Genomic DNA, 23,261 nt, shown 5'->3' on the forward strand with positions numbered 1-23,261 from the left:
AATTTGATTCAATCGATGTTGCTATTCCTTTTGATTTTGAAAGAAACATGTAGCTATTTATACCGTGATTGTCATATGGGTTTTGAAAGTGTTAGTATAATTAATTTTACAAGAACCATCAATTATGCTGTTGCGATGCGTATTCATCAGTCTCATGAATATTTGCTTAATGGCTATTCTTGTGAGTATAATATCATATATGTGGTTAATAATTAACCTTAATGATTTAGCAAATATATTGTTTTCAGATTTACACTATTTTTTTTATAACAAGTAGGTATTAAAGAGTCTATCAAAAAAAAAAGTAGGTATTAAAGAGGGAAACTTCAATGGTTTATCATGTTTACCATACTGTGTAATCCAAGCAGATTTTCACTCCACACTATCATTGGTCAAGTTGTTTCTAAATTCATGATCACTCTAAAATTTAAAGATATTTAGTTAGTTTATTTTGGCCTTGCAAAGAATAAAACTTTTGGCTGTGGTTATATTTGTACATTGACCATTATATGATTGAATTCTTATTGCTAATTGATTAGTATAATTAAACTACAAACTTTGATTGAATTTACATGCTAGAAATTTAACACTATGTCGTGTCAATCCCTTCAAATTGCTATTTTGTATCTATTATGTTTCATGTGTATTAGTTTAATATGTTCATTTTCATGATTTTGATCTCATATGATTTAGTGATGTGTATTAATGTGTTATTTGAAGATGTGTGATTTAAAGATGAGTTATATAAAGATGTGATATTGTTATTTATGCACTATATGTGTTAATTAAGATGCTTATGATGATGCGATATTTAAGATGTTGTTGATTATCATCTGATGCTGTTATACTATGATGCTGATATGAGATGAATTATTTATATGCTGCATATACTGCTGAGTCTTATTTAAGATGTAAGTGTCGGTCTAAGTTAAGATGTCATAGATGTTCATGAAGTTTCTAAGACGTAAGATGTTGAGTCCATGCATACTCATTTAAAGATGAGGGCTCATGCCCTGGAGCTTTTGCTCAACCACGACGATGGAGCTTTTGCTCAACCACGACGATGAGGGCTTATGCCCTATGAGTATATTTATGCTCAACCACGACGATGAGGGCTTATGCCCTAAAATGGTACCACATGCATTTGCATTTTCATGATGATCAAAGATGGTTTAAGACGTTAAGAGTTGCATAGTCGAGTCAAGATGGTTTAAGACATTAAGAGTTACATAGTCGAGTTTAGATGCATTGTCAAGTCAAGTCGTTAAGTTGTGATGTTTTAACGAATTACCTTGTGATGTCTTTTAGTATGATGATATGTGACGATGACTGTGACTGCTATATGATGATATTTTGCTAAGATGAGTGATGATGTTTATGTATTTAATTATAATTGTTAAATTATAAGATGTTTATGTTGTTAAATGTAATTTATGATTTATGAGCTTAATATTATTGTTTGAGAAATCTCACCCCTTCTGCGTATATGTTGCCTCGGCCGTGGGTAATGTGCAGGTAATAAAGACTAGATGTGTTCGTGAGTAGACTCCTCACATCGTGTCGTCTAGGATGCTCTGATACGTAACGGGATGGGGATTATGTCTTTACTTTCTATTCCTTACGTATTGTTTTTATGAGAATTATAATGAAGTTGTCGGATTGAACAAATCATGATGTTTAGACTATCTATGAGACTATAGTGATGAGGCCTTGGTGCCAAAGACTATTTTTATGATGTTGAACTAATTCCGCTGCAAAGTTTATAAATACTTATGTTGAATGATTTTTTTAAAGATTATGTTGTTATATTTTTGAAGGATAAATTATTATTCCATTTATGATTTTTAAGAAAAGAATGTGACATTCCGCTTTATGTTGAAAAACTCTGATTTATTTATGAAATTTTTATGTTGGGAAAACGGGGTGTTACACCTTCAAACACTCTTCAACGTCTCTTGCTTCATCTTCATCAATAACATTGAGTGTGTCCACCAAAGCACTCTCAAGGGGTGTTCTCTTGTGCAATTGCTTCCGAGTAGTCAAGATGACTTCTTCGGTTGCATCCATTTTGAAGCATGCACCCTTGTCTTTTGAGTACTTCAAGGCTTCCCGGATGTTGAAAGTAACCTCTTCATTATTTACCTTAACCTTCATGATATTATCATCAAGATCAATCATCATCCGAGCCGTTTGCATGAAATTCCTTCCCATTAAAAGAGGCACATCCTCATCTTCTTCGACATCCATAACCACAAAGTCAGCCGGAAAAACAAATTTGTCCACTTTTACAAGAACATCTTCGGCCATACCTAGTGGTTTTGCAAAGGATTTGTCGGCCAATTGCAACATCATCCTAGTCCGCTTTATACAAAGGTCACCAACTCTTTTGGCAACGGACAAAGGCATGAGATTTATGCTTGATCCAAGATCAAGTAGTGCTTTACCTACATGGTTTGTGCCAATAGCTACCGGTAGAGTAACTCTTCCCGGATCTTGCTCTTTCTTTGGCAATCTTCTTTGAATGATAGCACTACAATTGGCATTAATTTGGATAGTCTCTTCATCATTGACTTTTCTCTTCTTAGAAAGGATGTCTTTCATGAATTTAGCATAGACCGACATTTGCTCCAAGGCTTCTGAGAATGGTATGTCAATTTGCAACTTCTTGAAGAGTTCAAGCAACCTTGCGTATTGCCGCTCTTTATCTTTCTTCGATGGAGCATGTGGATACGGTAGACGTTGAGCCACCACTTGCTTATTAACTTCGTTCTTCTTGCCTTTTTCTTGCACCACAGCTTTACTTTTTCTCTCCATCGACTCTTGTTCAACGAATTCTCTTTTTTCATTTTTCTATTTTTCAACTAATTCACCTTTATTTTCTATGTACACATCCTTCTCTATCTCCACTACATCCTCCTCGAACTTCACTAGATCCTCCTCGTTAACAACATCTTCAACCTTCTTTTCAAATACAATCTCTTCACCTACCCCTTTACCGATCACTCTCCCACTCCGTGTCGCAATAGCTTTTGATTGCTATGCTTTGTTATGCTCCTTAGGATTTGCTTGAGTGTTGGCGGTGAAAGTTCCCGTTTGCGGATTACCTTGAGACATTTGTTGTGCTAATTGACCAACTTGTGTTTCAAGGCCTTTGATTAACGCGTCGGTATTCTTTTGATTCGCCATTGACATTTGCATAAATTGCTTCAAAGTCTCTTCGGTGCTTTGGGAATTGTTAGGTTGTTGGGGGTTATTTTGTGGTGGGAATTGATATTGGTTGTTGAATGGTTGTTGGAATTGAGGGTACGGTTGTTGATAGAAGTTGGATTATGGATGTTGGTAGTTATTGTTGTAAGGGGTTCTCCATGGCCTTTGAAAGTTTTAGTTACCCGGATATCTTCCTTGAAAGTTGGAAGTACCCGGATTTTGAGCTTGTTGTGAGCTTCCGGCTTGTTGTGGTTGGTTAGGTCTTTGTTGTTGATTTCCCACATAGTTGACCTCTTCTTCTTCAAAAGATCCAGGTGCGGGACAATAGCCGGTGGGATGATCTCCCGTACAAAGCTCACATGAGTTGACTTGAGATGTACCTCCTTCTTTCATGAGAGATTCAAGAATTTGTTTTGGCATAGCTCTCATCTCCTTTTGCATAGCTTCTATTTGTTGAGTGAGAAGCTTATTTTGAGCCAAAACCACATCATTTGCTTCTAGTTCAAGAATACCGGCTTTCCGTTGTTGAGGATTCCGGTTGTGAGATGATTTTCTAGTGTTGAGAGCCATTTGGTTTATGATTTTGACAGCATCAGCTGGACTTTTCAAAGAAATAGATCCTCCAGCACTTGCATCTAACATCGTCTTGGACATGTCTTGAAGCCCTTGACGGAAAAGGTAGATTTGCATCTTGCTATCATAACCGTGCTTCGGACAATTCCTAAGCAAAGATTTGTATCGCTCCCAAGCTTCACATAGAGACTCACTTTGACCTTGAGAAAAAGTGGTGATTGATGTTTTAGCTTCAAGATGCCTATCCTCCGGAAAGAACCTCTCTTGAAACGTTTTCTCTAGTTCCGGTCAGTTTTTCATCAAAGAAGTAGCTTGATCAAGATATCATTCCTTAGCCTTACCAATTAGAGAATGAGGAAATAATTGGCAAAACATGTTTTCTTCCTCATCTTCCTTCATAGCAAGAGTACCGGCGGTAACGTAGAAGTTTGTGTGATGCTTGTAAGGGTCTTCATGATCCATTCCGGTGAACGGATTTTGAGTGATCAAATGTATCAACCCCGATTTCAACTCGACTTGCTTGGTACCAGTTTGATTACCAAGGCTTGCAAGCCTTCTTGGACTAACCCACATCGGAAAAGCATTCTCATCTTCATTAGCCATTGTTACACTAGTTTCCCTTGGTGGTGGTGATGGTGGTGTTGAGTGTAGAGAACCTTCCGGAGATAGTGTATGAACGACCCCGAAGGAGAGTGAATAGAACTAGATGAGTCCGACTGAGCCAGCCTGGCTAATCTCTTAGCTTCCTTTGCTTGTGTAACACCCCGTTTTCCCAACATAGAAATTTCATAAATAAATCAGAGTTTTTCAACATAAAACGGAATGTCACATTCTTTTCTTAAAAATCATAAATGGAATAAATAATAATTTATCCTTCAAAAATCATTCAACATAAGTATTTCTAAACTTTGCAGCGGAATTAGTTCAACATCATAAAAATAGTCTTTGACACCAAGGCCTCATCACTATAGTGTTCGTTTCAAGTTCAACAATTAAAAAAATCTGCATCTAATGGATATAAGCTCAATCAACTACAAATCTAGCACATAAAAATAGTGAAGTCAGATATAAGGATATACCCAGAAGCACAATAAATTAGAGCATGAATTTAAACTCATTAAAAAGAAAAAGATCATAAAAAAACAATGAAAAACAAAACCCTTCACTACCCATATGTTTATACAATCTTTATGATGAATATAGACTCCCCCTTACATCAATTCAACGGTTTTTCATCACCTAATCATCAATTCTCACTCAAACCCTAATTCTCATAATCTTACAAAACTCATCCTAAAACACGTTAGATGCAATCTAATGATCTACAGACTTAATATTAGTGAAATATAGTCTCACCCTTACCTTAGATTAATTCCTGAATCAGCAGCAGCGTTCTTCTTTCCTAAGGTATTCTCCTATTCTCTTGACTTTTCTCTTCTCTTCTCTTCTTTCTTGTTCTCCTCTTTTCCAAAAAGCGGTTTAAGGTAAACTCTTTCCAACCTAAGCTTCTCTATTTATAATACTAAAATATTCTTCCCAAATCTATTTAGGCCCAACAACTTATTCTTCTTTCTATTCTAACCCCCAAATCCACTCACACTAATAACCCTCATATTCTAATAAATAAATTTCTCTACTAAATATAGTCTTCCACTAAATATATAATAATACACCATATAACAAATAATAGCATATTTTATCAAAATATATATGTATATAATATTTTAACACCAAATAACAAATATACCTCTTCATTGAATAATAAATATATTTCTACACCAGATAACATATATATTTCCACAAAAAATAACAAATATATTTCTACACTAAATAACATATATATTTCCACACAAAATAACAAATATATTTCTACACCAAATAATATATATATTTCTACACAAAATAACAAATATATCTCTTCATCAAATAACAAATATATTTCTACACAAAATAACTCCACAACTTAATATTTATTTTATTTTATTTTCGAATCTTATTTTATTAAACAATAAAATAAGTCACAACGTCTCATAAATTTCTCTAAAATCATATAAATCACATAAATCATATAAATCACACAAATCATATAAATATATTCTAAAACTCATTTAAAATAATTAAATAAAAAGGAGGGCGTTACAACTCTCCCCAACTTAAAGGAATTTCGTCCTCGAAATTCAAGCACAATAGAAAATAAGTTTAGTCATTACTTCATCAAACAAAACATAAAAACTACATCAAGTTGGTCAGTTAAACATGATCACATAAAAAAAACATAACAGCTAACTAGAAAACATGACGACACGACACAACGACTCATCTACTTGGCCGGACGGACCAACCTGCTCTGATACCAATTGTAACACCCCGTTTTCCCAACATAGAAATTTCATAAATAAATCAGAGTTTTTCAACATAAAACGGAATGTCACATTCTTTTCTTAAAAATCATAAATAGAATAAATAATAATTTATCCTTCAAAAATCATTCAACATAAGTATTTCTAAACTTTGCAGCGGAATTAGTTCAACATCATAAAAATAATCTTTGACACCAAGGCCTCATCACTATAGTCTCATAAATAGTCTAAACATCATGATTTGTTAAATCCGACAACTTCATTATAATTCTCATAAAAACAATACGTAAGGAATAGAAAGTAAAGACATAATTCTCATCCCGTTACGTATCAGAGCACCTAAGACGACACGGCGGAGATTACTCACAACAACAGCTAGTCCTGGTTACGTGCGCGTTACCAACATAAGGGCAACATTCCAACAGAAGGGGTGAGATTTCTCAAACAATAATATTAAGCTCATAAATCATAAATTACATTTAACAACATAAACATCTTATAATTTAACAACTATAATTAAACACATAAACATCATCATTTATCTTAGCAAAATATCATCATATAGCAGTCACAGTCATTGTCACATATCATCATACTAAAAGACATCACAAAGTAATTCGTTAAAACATCACAACTTAACAACTTGACTTGACAATGCATCTAAACTCGACTATGCAACTCTTAACGTCTTAAACCATCTTGAATCATCATGAAATGCAAATGCATGTGGTACCATTTTAGGGCATAAGCCCTCATCGTCGTGGTTGAGCATAAATATACTCCTAGGGCATAAGCCCCCATCGTCGTGGTTGAGCATAAGCTCCATCGTCGTGGTTGAGCAAAAGCTCCATCGTCTTGGTTGAGCAAAAGCTCCAGGGCATGAGCCCTCATCTTTAAATGAGTATGCATGGACTCAACATCTTACGTCTTAGAAACTTCATGAACATCTATGACATCTTAACATCTTGACAACATAACATCTTAACAACTTGATGACTTCATAACGACTCGACGACTTAACAAACTCTTTGACTTATCCCGAAACTTACATCTTAAATAAGACTCAACAGTATATAAATAATTCGTATCACATCAGCATCACAACATAACAACAAACGGTAATCCACAACATCTTAAACATCGCATCATCATAAGCATCATAATTAACACATAATAACACATAATTATTTATGCAAATTAAAAGAACTAACGAAGTTAGTTATCCTCAGCTAATTAAATTAAGATGATTGGCTAAACAAACATGTTCAAAAAAAACAATAATTTATCACGTGACTATTTTAGTTCATCAAAAGTAGCACTATCAATTTATTTAGAAAGAAATCATGTTTCCCTTTTTAATCCCCTAATCTAAAACTAATGGCTATTATCACGGTTGAAACAAAAGAGCAACAATTAAAATTCAATTATGATGAACTATTCTCCATTGAGTTTTTAAGTAACAAATCGAACAGCAAGTATTGGCCGTTTATAAATTAACAGAGTAGTGTATATATGGGTAAGCACAACACATACAACTAAATCAATAGGGAAGAAAACACAAAATGACACATTCCTCGGCAAAAGCGTTAATTAATAACAGTACTTGCTCAAACATTATTTGATCAAAATAAAGTAACTGATATCATTATGGGTTTTCCCTCGTGGTAAAATATTTTGTCTCGTTCGTTTCAAGTTCAACAATTAAAAAAATCTGCATCTAATGGATATAAGCTCAATCAACTACAAATCTAGCACATAAAAATAGTGAAGTCAGATATAAGGATATACCCAAAAGCACAATAAATTAGAGCATGAATTTAAACTCATTAAAAAGAAAAAGATCATAAAAAAACAATGAAAAACAAAACCCTTCACTACCCATATGTTTATACAATCTTTATGATGAATATAGACTCCCCCTTACATCAATTCAACGGTTTTTCATCACCTAATCATCAATTCTCACTCAAACCCTAATTCTCATAATCTTACAAAACTCATCCTAAAACACGTTAGATGCAATCTAATGATCTACAGACTTAATATTAGTGAAATATAGTCTCACCCTTACCTTAGATTAATTCCTGAATCAGCAGCAGCGTTCTTCTTTCCTAAGGTATTCTCCTCTTCTCTTGACTTTTCTCTTCTCTTCTCTTCTTTCTTGTTCTCCTCTTTTCCAAAAAGCGGTTTAAGGTAAACTCTTTCCAACCTAAGCTTCTCTATTTATAATACTAAAATATTCTTCCCAAATCTATTTAGGCCCAACAACTTATTCTTCTTTCTATTCTAACCCCCAAATCCACTCACACTAATAACCCTCATATTCTAATAAATAATATTTCTCTACTAAATATAGTCTTCCACTAAATATATAATAATACACCATATAACAAATAATAGCATATTTCATCAAAATATATATGTATATAATATTTTAACACCAAATAACAAATATACCTCTTCATTGAATAATAAATATATTTCTACACCAGATAACATATATATTTCCACACAAAATAACAAATATATTTCTACACTAAATAACATATATATTTCCACACAAAATAACAAATATATTTCTACACCAAATAATATATATATTTCTACACAAAATAACAAATATATCTCTTCATCAAATAACAAATATATTTCTACACAAAATAACTCCACAACTTAATATTTATTTTATTTTATTTTCGAATCTTATTTTATTAAACAATAAAATAAGTCACAACGTCTCATAAATTTCTCTAAAATCATATAAATCACATAAATCTTATAAATCACACTAATCATATAAATATATTCTAAAACTCATTTAAAATAATTAAATAAAAAGGAGGGCGTTACAACTCTCCCCAACTTAAAGGAATTTCGTCCTCGAAATTCAAGCACAATAGAAAATAAGTTTAGTCATTACTTCATCAAACAAAACATAAAAACTACATCAAGTTGGTCAGTTAAACATGATCACATAAAAAAAACATAACAACTAACTAGAAAACATGACGACACGACACAACGACTCATCTACTTGGCCGGACGGACCAACCTGCTCTGATACCAATTGTAACACCCCGTTTTCCCAACATAGAAATTTCATAAATAAATCAGAGTTTTTCAACATAAAACGGAATGTCACATTCTTTTCTTAAAAATCATAAATAGAGTAAATAATAATTTATCCTTCAAAAATCATTCAACATAAGTATTTCTAAACTTTGCAGCGGAATTATTTCAACATCATAAAAATAATCTTTGACACCAAGGCCTCATCACTATAGTCTCAGAAATAGTCTAAACATCATGATTTGTTAAATCCGACAACTTCATTATAATTCTCATAAAAACAATACGTAAGGAATAGAAAGTAAAGACATAATTCTCATCCCGTTACGTATCAGAGCACCTAAGACGACACGGCGGAGATTACTCACAACAACAGCTAGTCCTGGTTACGTGCGCGTTACCAACATAAGGGCAACATTCCAACAGAAGGGGTGAGATTTCTCAAACAATAATATTAAGCTCATAAATCATAAATTACATTTAACAACATAAACATCTTATAATTTAACAACTATAATTAAACACATAAACATCATCATTTATCTTAGCAAAATATCATCATATAGCAGTCACAGTCATTGTCACATATCATCATACTAAAAGACATCACAAAGTAATTCGTTAAAACATCACAACTTAACAACTTGACTTGACAATGCATCTAAACTCGACTATGCAACTCTTAACGTCTTAAACCATCTTGAATCATCATGAAATGCAAATGCATGTGGTACCATTTTAGGGCATAAGCCCTCATCGTCGTGGTTGAGCATAAATATACTCCTAGGGCATAAGCCCCCATCGTCGTGGTTGAGCATAAGCTCCATCGTCGTGGTTGAGCAAAAGCTCCATCGTCTTGGTTGAGCAAAAGCTCCAGGGCATGAGCCCTCATCTTTAAATGAGTATGCATGGACTCAACATCTTACGTCTTAGAAACTTCATGAACATCTATGACATCTTAACATCTTGACAACATAACATCTTAACAACTTGATGACTTCATAACGACTCGACGACTTAACAAACTCTTTGACTTATCCCGAAACTTACATCTTAAATAAGACTCAACAGTATATAAATAATTCGTATCACATCAGCATCACAACATAACAACAAACGGTAATCCACAACATCTTAAACATCGCATCATCATAAGCATCATAATTAACACATAATAACACATAATTATTTATGCAAATTAAAAGAACTAACGAAGTTAGTTATCCTCAGCTAATTAAATTAAGATGATTGGCTAAACAAACATGTTCAAAAAAAACAATAATTTATCACGTGACTATTTTAGTTCATCAAAAGTAGCACTATCAATTTATTTAGAAAGAAATCATGTTTCCCTTTTTAATCCCCTAATCTAAAACTAATGGCTATTATCACGGTTGAAACAAAAGAGCAACAATTAAAATTCAATTATGATGAACTATTCTCCATTGAGTTTTTAAGTAACAAATCGAACAGCAAGTTTTGGCCGTTTATAAATTAACAGAGTAGTGTATATATGGGTAAGCACAACACATACAACTAAATCAATAGGGAAGAAAACACAAAATGACACATTCCTCGGCAAAAGCGTTAATTAATAACAGTACTTGCTCAAACATTATTTGATCAAAATAAAGTAACTGATATCATTATGGGTTTTCCCTCGTGGTAAAATATTTTGTCTCGTTCGTTTCAAGTTCAACAATTAAAAAAATCTGCATCTAATGGATATAAGCTCAATCAACTACAAATCTAGCACATAAAAATAGTGAAGTCAGATATAAGGATATACCCAAAAGCACAATAAATTAGAGCATGAATTTAAACTCATTAAAAAGAAAAAGATCATAAAAAAACAATGAAAAACAAAACCCTTCACTACCCATATGTTTATACAATCTTTATGATGAATATAGACTCCCCCTTACATCAATTCAACGGTTTTTCATCACCTAATCATCAATTCTCACTCAAACCCTAATTCTCATAATCTTACAAAACTCATCCTAAAACACGTTAGATGCAATCTAATGATCTACAGACTTAATATTAGTGAAATATAGTCTCACCCTTACCTTAGATTAATTCCTGAATCAGCAGCAGCGTTCTTCTTTCCTAAGGTATTCTCCTCTTCTCTTGACTTTTCTCTTCTCTTCTCTTCTTTCTTGTTCTCCTCTTTTCCAAAAAGCGGTTTAAGGTAAACTCTTTCCAACCTAAGCTTCTCTATTTATAATACTAAAATATTCTTCCCAAATCTATTTAGGCCCAACAACTTATTCTTCTTTCTATTCTAACCCCCAAATCCACTCACACTAATAACCCTCATATTCTAATAAATAATATTTCTCTACTAAATATAGTCTTCCACTAAATATATAATAATACACCATATAACAAATAATAGCATATTTCATCAAAATATATATGTATATAATATTTTAACACCAAATAACAAATATACCTCTTCATTGAATAATAAATATATTTCTACACCAGATAACATATATATTTCCACACAAAATAACAAATATATTTCTACACTAAATAACATATATATTTCCACACAAAATAACAAATATATTTCTACACCAAATAATATATATATTTCTACACAAAATAACAAATATATCTCTTCATCAAATAACAAATATATTTCTACACAAAATAACTCCACAACTTAATATTTATTTTATTTTATTTTCGAATCTTATTTTATTAAACAATAAAATAAGTCACAACGTCTCATAAATTTCTCTAAAATCATATAAATCACATAAATCTTATAAATCACACTAATCATATAAATATATTCTAAAACTCATTTAAAATAATTAAATAAAAAGGAGGGCGTTACAACTCTCCCCAACTTAAAGGAATTTCGTCCTCGAAATTCAAGCACAATAGAAAATAAGTTTAGTCATTACTTCATCAAACAAAACATAAAAACTACATCAAGTTGGTCAGTTAAACATGATCACATAAAAAAAACATAACAACTAACTAGAAAACATGACGACACGACACAACGACTCATCTACTTGGCCGGACGGACCAACCTGCTCTGATACCAATTGTAACACCCCGTTTTCCCAACATAGAAATTTCATAAATAAATCAGAGTTTTTCAACATAAAACGGAATGTCACATTCTTTTCTTAAAAATCATAAATAGAGTAAATAATAATTTATCCTTCAAAAATCATTCAACATAAGTATTTCTAAACTTTGCAGCGGAATTATTTCAACATCATAAAAATAATCTTTGACACCAAGGCCTCATCACTATAGTCTCAGAAATAGTCTAAACATCATGATTTGTTAAATCCGACAACTTCATTATAATTCTCATAAAAACAATACGTAAGGAATAGAAAGTAAAGACATAATTCTCATCCCGTTACGTATCAGAGCACCTAAGACGACACGGCGGAGATTACTCACAACAACAGCTAGTCCTGGTTACGTGCGCGTTACCAACATAAGGGCAACATTCCAACAGAAGGGGTGAGATTTCTCAAACAATAATATTAAGCTCATAAATCATAAATTACATTTAACAACATAAACATCTTATAATTTAACAACTATAATTAAACACATAAACATCATCATTTATCTTAGCAAAATATCATCATATAGCAGTCACAGTCATTGTCACATATCATCATACTAAAAGACATCACAAAGTAATTCGTTAAAACATCACAACTTAACAACTTGACTTGACAATGCATCTAAACTCGACTATGCAACTCTTAACGTCTTAAACCATCTTGAATCATCATGAAATGCAAATGCATGTGGTACCATTTTAGGGCATAAGCCCTCATCGTCGTGGTTGAGCATAAGTTCCATCGTCGTGGTTGAGCAAAAGCTCCATCGTCTTGGTTGAGCAAAAGCTCCAGGGCATGAGCCCTCATCTTTAAATGAGTATGCATGGACTCAACATCTTACGTCTTAGAAACTTCATGAACATCTATGACATCTTAACATCTTGACAACATAACATCTTAACAACTTGATGACTTCATAACGACTCGACGACTTAACAAACTCTTTGACTTATACCGAAACTTACATCTTAAATAAGACTCAACAGTATATAAATAATTCGTATCACATCAGCATCACAACATAACAACAAACGGTAATCCACAACATCTTAAACATCGCATCATCATAAGCATCATAATTAACACATAATAACACATAATTATTTATGCAAATTAAAAGAACTAACGAAGTTAGTTATCCTCAGCTAATTAAATTAAGATGATTGGCTAAACAAACATGTTCAAAAAAAACAATAATTTATCACGTGACTATTTTAGTTCATCAAAAGTAGCACTATCAATTTATTTAGAAAGAAATCATGTTTCCCTTTTTAATCCCCTAATCTAAAACTAATGGCTATTATCACGGTTGAAACAAAAGAGCAACAATTAAAATTCAATTATGATGAACTATTCTCCATTGAGTTTTTAAGTAACAAATCGAACAGCAAGTATTGGCCGTTTATAAATTAACAGAGTAGTGTATATATGGGTAAGCACAACACATACAACTAAATCAATAGGGAAGAAAACACAAAATGACACATTCCTCGGCAAAAGCGTTAATTAATAACAGTACTTGCTCAAACATTATTTGATCAAAATAAAGTAACTGATATCATTATGGGTTTTCCCTCGTGGTAAAATATTTTGTCTCGTTCGTTTCAAGTTCAACAATTAAAAAAATCTGCATCTAATGGATATAAGCTCAATCAACTACAAATCTAGCACATAAAAATAGTGAAGTCAGATATAAGGATATACCCAAAAGCACAATAAATTAGAGCATGAATTTAAACTCATTAAAAAGAAAAAGATCATAAAAAAACAATGAAAAACAAAACCCTTCACTACCCATATGTTTATACAATCTTTATGATGAATATAGACTCCCCCTTACATCAATTCAACGGTTTTTCATCACCTAATCATCAATTCTCACTCAAACCCTAATTCTCATAATCTTACAAAACTCATCCTAAAACACGTTAGATGCAATCTAATGATCTACAGACTTAATATTAGTGAAATATAGTCTCACCCTTACCTTAGATTAATTCCTGAATCAGCAGCAGCGTTCTTCTTTCCTAAGGTATTCTCCTATTCTCTTGACTTTTCTCTTCTCTTCTCTTCTTTCTTGTTCTCCTCTTTTCCAAAAAGCGGTTTAAGGTAAACTCTTTCCAACCTAAACTTCTCTATTTATAATACTAAAATATTCTTCCCAAATTTATTTAGGCCCAACAACTTATTCTTCTTTCTATTCTAACCCCCAAATCCACTCACACTAATAACCCTCATATTCTAATAAATAATATTTCTCTACTAAATATAGTCTTCCACTAAATATATAATAATACACCATATAACAAATAATAGCATATTTCATCAAAATATATATGTATATAATATTTTAACACCAAATAACAAATATACCTCTTCATTGAATAATAAATATATTTCTATATATGTATATAATATTTTAACACCAAATAACAAATATACCTCTTCATTGAATAATAAATATATTTCTACACCAGATAACATATATATTTCCACACAAAATAACAAATATATTTCTACACCAAATAATATATATATATTTCTACACAAAATAACAAATATATCTCTTCATCAAATAACAAATATATTTCTACACAAAATAACTCCACAACTAAATATTTATTTTATTTTATTTTCGAATCTTATTTTATTAAACAATAAAATAAGTCACAACGTCTCATAAATTTCTCTAAAATCATATAAATCACATAAATCTTATAAATCACACTAATCATATAAATATATTCTAAAACTCATTTAAAATAATTAAATAAAAAGGAGGGCGTTACAGCTTGTGCCTTAAGTAACCTAGCAGTTTTCTCAATCTCAGGATCAAATTGAAGGTCTTCTTTAGCAACGGTACCTCGCATAAACAAAGTTCACCAAGACTATACCAGGTGGTTAGCATAAAAAAAAATGAATGATATAAGTGTATAAGTATATGCATGAAAGAATTTTGTGCAAAATTGACTTAACATGACAAAATTGTTTCAATACTTACGATAAAATTCCGTTACACCCCGGCAACGGCCCCATTTTGATGTAGTTTTTCTACATGTCATATAACTATGTACACGTGAGTATATATAGGATCGTTTTCCACAGGGAGTTGCGTTAATCATAAGCATTTTCACAATCTTTCACATTAAGGTAACGTTTATAAAATGTTTGTTTGTAACACTATATCCAAAAATGACAGAAAAGTAAAAACGAGAGAGGATCGAACTATTTCGCTTGCGGTATAAGATAACACGCAAGCATAACAACGGCAATCTCTCGATCGATTAACAGACTCTAGCTTTATAACCAATATTATCACAATCATTTCTACAACATCCTTCGTGTCCAAAGCGACATCGTTATTTCTAAGTTAGCGTTTAAACATTCGTGTCTAAATCCCTTAAACGATAACAAAGTTGATCGGATAACTTAATCGACCCTGTCCAGCCTGATTAAGTATCCGAAAGCATTAAATTCTTGATTAAAAGTAATTATCAAAGGTTTACAAACTTGTCAAGAGTGTTATAACATAAGATAGATTGTTATTCTAGTTCTAGATTCAAGAGTTTGTGTCCAAATCATCTTGAATCTCATTGAAAGCATTAAACATAAGAATAACAACAATATTGAATCATTAAGCTAGAACCTTATACATTAAAAGATCAAAAGATTACATAATAGCTTGTTTGTTACCTCAATACTACAAAGTAGATGATAGCTACACATAGACATGTATACTACACAAGGGATGAAGGAAAGATGAAGATTCCATGTCAAGATCCTTCGTGTCCAAAGTGATCTTGAGTTGAATCTACTCCTAAACCACTTGCTTTGTGTTTCTCTCTTGGAAATAGCTCTGACCTCTCTCTTAGAATGTATAAAATTATCAATGGAATAGTGAATAGTCCAAAAGAGAGGTAAAACTTCTATTTAAATGGGCTATTTTCATGTAATCTAGCTTAAGCGAGGTAAATCTCGCTCAAGCGAGAAGCAATATATCTAAAACTGGCCAATGAAGCCTTGCCACGTAGCCCTGATCCTTGAAGAAGATGCATCTCGAGTAAGCGAGTTGGAAGCGAGCCAGCAGCGAGTTCTGGTAGATGATCCTTGGAGAAATCTCGCGTAAGCGAGGTTGCTTAACCTTAAACCGCCTTTGAATCATGCTTGAGCGACATGGAAGCGAGATGGAAAGCGAGATTCACAATTGCTCCCTGGAGAAATCTCGCGTAAGTGAGATGATCTCGCGTAAGCGAGATTCTAAATTCCACAAGCGACCCTGGAAGCGAGATGTAAGCGAAATGTTCAGCTGCTCCCTAGAGAAATCTCGCGTAAGCGAGATGATCTCGAGTAAGCGAGATTTGCTTGGTTCACACACTTGAGTTTTGGTCCTTGCTTGTCATTTCCTGCATAAATTGGGTAGAATTAGGCATATAAAGCATAAATGGTATAATTACAACAATTGATTGCTTTTCCGTAGATAACTTGCATAACAAGTCACTAAAAATGCCTCTTTTAACACATGAAATATATTACTTTTGAGCACTTATCACCCACTGACTTTCCTAAATTCCGAACATCCTCCGACAACACCTTTTTATCATGAACCATCAACCAATTTTCCAAATCTTTATTAACCGAAAAATGGAGAAGTCTTAGTATTTGCAGAATTTAAAGGAGAGCCCGAAGTTGTAACCTCAATTGTTTTTAAATGATCATTGCTAGCCTGCCCTTTCCTTTTAACGTAACGCTTGTATTTCTTCAAAATGTGAATGATTTGCTTCCGATCAACATCCGGCATACGTGCAATTTTTTTTTCATAAACCCAACTGATTGCTTAAAACGCCTACCCTTCCTCTGCCCCGAATTTAATTGTACAGCTTGTGAAGGAATTTTATCCGAGCCAAAAATGAGCATTGATAAATAACATGCCAAAGAATTCTCTTGCCTTGTTGAAAACTTGCCACACATCTTCCCCTTCGAGACAATGTATAAAAACTCTATCACCCCCATTGGAATAACAACCAAATTAGAAAAACCTGTGTCCTCTACCTTTTGCTGTAACTCCACCGCTGATTCTCCTGAAACTAGCGTTGCAATCGCCCACTTCAAATCCTCCTCTCGTGAATTAAACACAGGAACATATTCGTTTACAGTTTGAACAACTTTTGATGGCCCATCCTTTTTCTTCTTCCCTTCCAATCGTTTAAGAACATTCCCCACTGGCACCGGAACTTCCCCAACCGTCATGGAACAGTCTCCCTCAACGTTCTTCTATGCCACTGATAGTTTACTCCCTCCACCTACCTCCTTACTCCCTCCGACCTTGTCAACCACAAGCTCCTTCCTCACACCAGCACGTGAAGGAGAAACAACCACGTCGTTACGAGCGAATCTGTCAAACTTAGCTTCCATTGCCCATATTTGACATTACTCCACCCACACATTATTCAAAGTCTGTAATAGTTTGTCTAAGTTTTTCACATTAACATACCTTACAAAACCAAATTCTTGCCCGCGAGCATTTCAGTGCCTTGCAACATAGACATCAGATAACATTCCACACACCTCGAAAGCTTGTCGTAACCGAAACAGTGGCATTTTGTTAGGAAAGTTTATGACATAGAATGACGCTTTCTAACCTTGATTGCTATATACCAACGCTGCACCAGTACCATGCCACTCTGAAGAAGCAACACGTCCTCCCACAAAATTGGAAGACCTACCATTAACCCTACCTTCTTTTGCTTGCATGTCTCGATAATGATCCTCAGAATCCCAATCCAAAACCTGTTATCGAGCCTGCCCTTTACCTGTCGCCGCCTTTCCATGTCTGTAGTCGCCTCTTGATCTGTCCCTTCCTCGAATCACCGGTTCTGTCGCTTTCCTCTTCCTAGACCTCACCACAGTCCGATCTCCCATATCCCCCTAATATCTGCCACCCTAGCGGGACCCCTCTCCCCCCTATGTGTCTCACTGCCGGAGAATATAGCTCCGGCGTGGTTGCCGTAGGATACCCCTAAGGTTTCCGCCACTCTGTCGCTCACTAGCTCTCATGTTTCCTGGTATGATTAGTGTGCTTAGTATTAAATGCTTTATTTTAGGGGGCTTAATATTAAATGATATGGTTATGTCTGGTCTTGCAATAAAATTAGCTGCGTTATACTCTTTTTCTTCCACATTATATGTCATTTTAACAAAAAAAACTATTCCAAATTATATGTCATTTTACAATATCAACGAGGAATTAATGTTTATATTTCCATTATGCCCTTTACTATTTATTACTTTATCATTTTTCAATTCTTTTGATAAATGCATTATAGTTACTCTTTTCTATACAAAAATGAATTATATTTCTTAATATATGTGAAATTTCTAAAAAGACATAATTTAGAACGGCGAAAATACACGTAAAGATCTGAGTTCGAAACTCGCATTATCTACTTATTCACCTTAAAACGTGAATTGTAGTCACTAGATTACTTGATAAAAAAGTCAATTACAACAAATATTATGAGTGAATTTTAAATAGTTTGAATATTATAAAGTCAAACAATTTTAAGCAATCAAGGATTACAATTATAATGGATTATAGTGTAAAAAATCTTTACACTACTTACAAGTATATCAATTATTCAATAAAGTTCGGGGAAAAATTCTATCATGTTGTGGAAAACAACGTTTGGGGTCTAGTAACACTTACATCATCAAGTATTTGAATGTCAGCTTAAAATGGAGGAATTAAAAAACGAGATTTCAAACAAAGATATAAAATTCTCCTATGTAAGTAAAAGCCTATTATGGACCTTGAAAGAGCAGCAACTATAAGATAGATGACCAGAGATAAATATGTGTATTACAACAGCATGGAGAGAAGAATAATATAGAGAATAATAGTAACTTGCTATGCAAGTAATCTTACCATTGTACTTCATTATCTTAGTGTAGTACATCATCTTAGTGTAGTACATTTCCAGATTGTGTAGTACAACTATTAGGTCTATATATACTCTTGTATCACTCTCATTTCACAATAATGAAGATTTATTTTGCTCTTCTATTATTTCATAATATGGTATCAGAGCACTCTCTTTGAGAGTAGTTCTGATCCTAACCGTTTTTCTTGCGATCCTAACCGTTTTTCTTCTTGTTTCTTCCGCTGCAATTCATCTTCTCTACTTGAATTTCGTGCAATTTCTGCACATTCGCCATTGATTTCTTCGTGTTCTTCTTGCTTCCTCTGTTTTCTGCAATTTTTGAAGCTTTTCATCTTCAACAATGGTGCGTAATTTGAACACTCAGCAAAACGTTGATTCAGTGTTCTATGTTCATCCTAGTGAAGGTCCCAACTCTGTGGTAGTTACTCCATTGCTTACTGGCTCGAATTATCTCGCATGGAGCAGATCCATGCAACGTGCACTTGGCGCGAAGAATAAACTTGTTTTCATCAATGGATCGGTACCTATTCCTAATCTTGATGATTTGAATCGTGATGCATGGGAACGGTGCAATCATCTGGTTTATTCGTGGTTGATCAACTCTGTTTCTCCACAAATTGCTCAAACTTTAGTGTTTCATGAGCACGCCATTGATGTTTGGGATGAACTCAAAGAACGCTTCGCAAAAGTTGATCGTATTCGCATAGCTTCTTTACGTTCTTCTATCAACAATTTGAAGCAAGGATCTAAAACAGTTTCAGAGTATTTCACTGAAATGAAAACTCTATGGGAAGAGCTTAATTCTCATCGGCCAATGCCTAATTGCACTTGTCCATTTCCATGCCGGTGTGAAGCTATGAGATCTGCACGCGCACATCGTATGGAGGATCAAGTAATTCAGTTTTTGACTGGTTTGAATGATAACTTCAACGTTATCAAGTCTCAGGTTCTTCTTTTGGATCCATTACCTTCAATTAACAAGGTATATTCATTGGTTATCCAAGAAGAGAGTAATAATGGTACAGTTTCTCTTCCCTCCGTTTCTGAAGATTCCAGCATCCTTGTTAATGCTTCTGACACTAAGAAGCAATATGGAAATGGTAAATCATTTGCTGGTTCAAAGAATAATTCTAGGTTCTGTACTTTTTGCAAACGTACAAACCATACTGTAGAGTTTTGCTATCAGAAGCATGGATACCCCAATTCATATAAGTCCAATCCTACAGCAAATGCTACCAATGCTTCTTCTAGTAATGCAGAGATTCAGCCTGTAAATTCTGCAGTTGACAATTCTCCTCCTACTGGTTTAACTCAAGAACATTACAATCATCTTGTATCACTTCTTCAGCAGTCACATTTGTTTGCTTCAGGATCCAATCCTTCTCCCCCAACCTCAAACCATATTGCTTCTGCTCCTCATTTTCCTTCTTCATCTGGTACTCCTCCTTCAGGTATATCAACTGTTTTCTCTTGTGCTTTGTCTGACTCTTCTCATGATTGGTTACTTGATTCTGGTGCCAATGAGCACATTTGTTCTTCTTTACAATATTTTACTTCATATCAATCTATTAAACCTGTTCATGTTCATTTACCAAATAAAACTATAGTTACTATACATCATGCTGGTACTGTTGTTTTCTCTCCACATTTTAAGATTTCCAATGTCTTATACTCTCCACATTTCAAAGTTAATCTGATTTCTATTGCCAAAATCATTAGCAGCATGAATTGTTATGTTCAGTTCTTACCTGATAAATGCATTATACAGGATCTGATTACCCACAGGATGATTGGTTTGGCTGATCCTCATGGTGGTTTATACAAATTGAGGATTTCTCCTTCAGCTTTTCCTTTTAAGTCTTCTGTTTCTAATGTTCCTCATTGTAATATATCCATAAATAAAGACTCTCAACCTATTGTTTCTAGTTCTTTTACTCATATTCCTGAAACTGCACTTTGGCACTTTAGATTGGGGCACTTGTCCAATCAAAGATTGTCAAATATGCATTCTTTGTATCCATCAATCTGTGTTGATAATAAAGCCATCTGTGATGTTTGTCAATTTGCCAAATATAAGAAATTGCCTTTTCCTCATAGTTTATCTCATGCTACTTCTAAATTTGAATTGATTCATTGTGATATTTGGGGTCCTTTGAGTGTTCCTTCTGTTCATGGTCATAAGTACTTTATCACTATTGTTGATGATTTTAGTAGGTTTGTTTGGATCATTTTGATCAAATCCAAAGCTGAGGTGTCCATTCATGTTCAACAGTTCATTACCCTTATTGAAAATCAGTTCCATATCACTCCTAAAATTCTTAGAAGTGACAATGGCCCTGAATTTGATTTGCCTTCATTTTATAACTCTAAAGGCATCATTCATCATAGGTCTTGTGTTGAGACTCCTCAGCAAAATGCTAGAGTAGAAAGAAAGCACCAACATATACTCAATGTAGGAAGAGCTCTCTTATTTCAATCCAAATTACCCAATTGTTATTGGTCATATGCTGTTCTTCATGCTGTTTTCTTAATCAATAGAGTCACCACTCCTCTTCTTCAGCATAAATCTCCTTATCATGTTTTACATGATTCTATTCCTGACTCTTCCCTTTTCAAAGTGTTTGGATGTCTATGTTTTGCTTCAACCATTCAATCTCACAGAACCAAACTTCAACCTAGAGCACGAAAATCTATATTTTTAGGCTATAAATCTGGTTATAAAGGTTATGTTCTTCTGGACATGCATTCTAGAGCAATCTTTGTGTCAAGAAATGTCACTTTTCATGAAACAATTTTACCTTATCAGTCTTCATCCCCTTCTTCTGTCATTGATACCTGGCATTATATTACTCCTTCATCTCAACCCTTTGTTGATGATTTTGACCATTTACCTATCCCTCCTTCTCCTGTTCCCACACCAGAAGATTCACCAACTATTTCACTTGATTCACCCATCACTTCTGAATCTTCTGCTTCACCTGTTTCTCCTATCATTGCTCCCCCACCTGTTAGAGCTTCAACTAGACTTAGAACTGCTCCTGCTTATTTACAAGATTACATTTGTCCTATTACAAATTCCATTTATGCATCATCTTCTCCTTATCATATTTCCAATTATTTGTCTTTTACTAATGTTTCTCCTTCTCATTCCTGTTTTGCTTTGTCTCTTCACACTCACCCTGAGCCTAAAACCTTCACTGAGGCAAACAAACATGATTGTTGGAGGAAAGCTATGCAAGATGAGCTTAATGCCTTGAGTAAGACTGGTACTTGGAAGATTGTTGACCTACCACCTCATGTTAAACCCATAGGCTGCAGATGGGTTTACAAAGTGAAACATCATGCTGATGGTTCCATAGAGAGGTATAAAGCCAGATTGGTTGCTAAAGGATATAACCAAATTGAAGGCTTAGACTATTTTGAAACATATTCTCCAGTGGCTAAGCTTACCACTGTCAGGATTGTTCTTGCTTTGGCTTCTATGCATAACTGGCATCTCCATCAACTTGATGTGAACAATGCATTTTTACATGGAGAACTTCAAGAAGATGTCTATATGATTGTCCCTCCTGGTGTTCCACATTCCAATCCAAATCAGGTGTGTAAATTGAACAAGTCTCTTTATGGATTGAAGCAGGCAAGCAGGAAATGGTATGAAAGGTTGACTTCAGTTTTACTCCTCAATGGTTACAAACAGGCTTCTTCAGATCATTCCCTTTTTCTTAAAAGCACTTCATCTTCATTTACTATTTTGCTGGTTTATGTTGATGATGTGATCTTAGCTGGGAACTCTTTGGAGGAATTCAAGTGTATCAAGCAGATTCTTCATACCACATTTCAGATTAAAGATTTGGGCACTCTTAAATACTTCCTTGGTATTGAAGTTGCTCACTCTTCATCTGGCATCTCTTTATGCCAGAGAAAGTATTGTTTAGATTTACTTGAAGATTCAGGATTCCTTCATTCAAAGCCTATCAGTACACCCTCTGATCCAAATGTTAAAC

The 23,261-nt window shown here is 33.8% G+C and overlaps 1 protein-coding gene across 1 annotated transcript; it reads left to right on the top strand.

Moving 5' to 3' along the window:
- Positions 1-19,351: 19,351 nt before the first annotated feature.
- Positions 19,352-21,344, top strand: LOC146949250 (uncharacterized). Its single transcript, XM_085745336.1, has 2 exons — positions 19,352-20,708; positions 21,026-21,344. Exons 1-2 carry the CDS (start codon positions 19,598-19,600, stop codon positions 21,058-21,060), a joined length of 1,146 nt encoding a protein of 381 aa, XP_085601462.1. The 5' UTR covers positions 19,352-19,597; the 3' UTR covers positions 21,061-21,344.
- The last annotated feature ends 1,917 nt before the right edge of the window (positions 21,345-23,261 follow it).

Source organism: Medicago sativa, chromosome 2 (assembly GCF_051527215.1).
Source record: "Medicago sativa cultivar Bolivia chromosome 2, Bolivia_mono, whole genome shotgun sequence".
NCBI classification, from domain to species: Eukaryota; Viridiplantae; Streptophyta; class Magnoliopsida; order Fabales; family Fabaceae; genus Medicago; species Medicago sativa.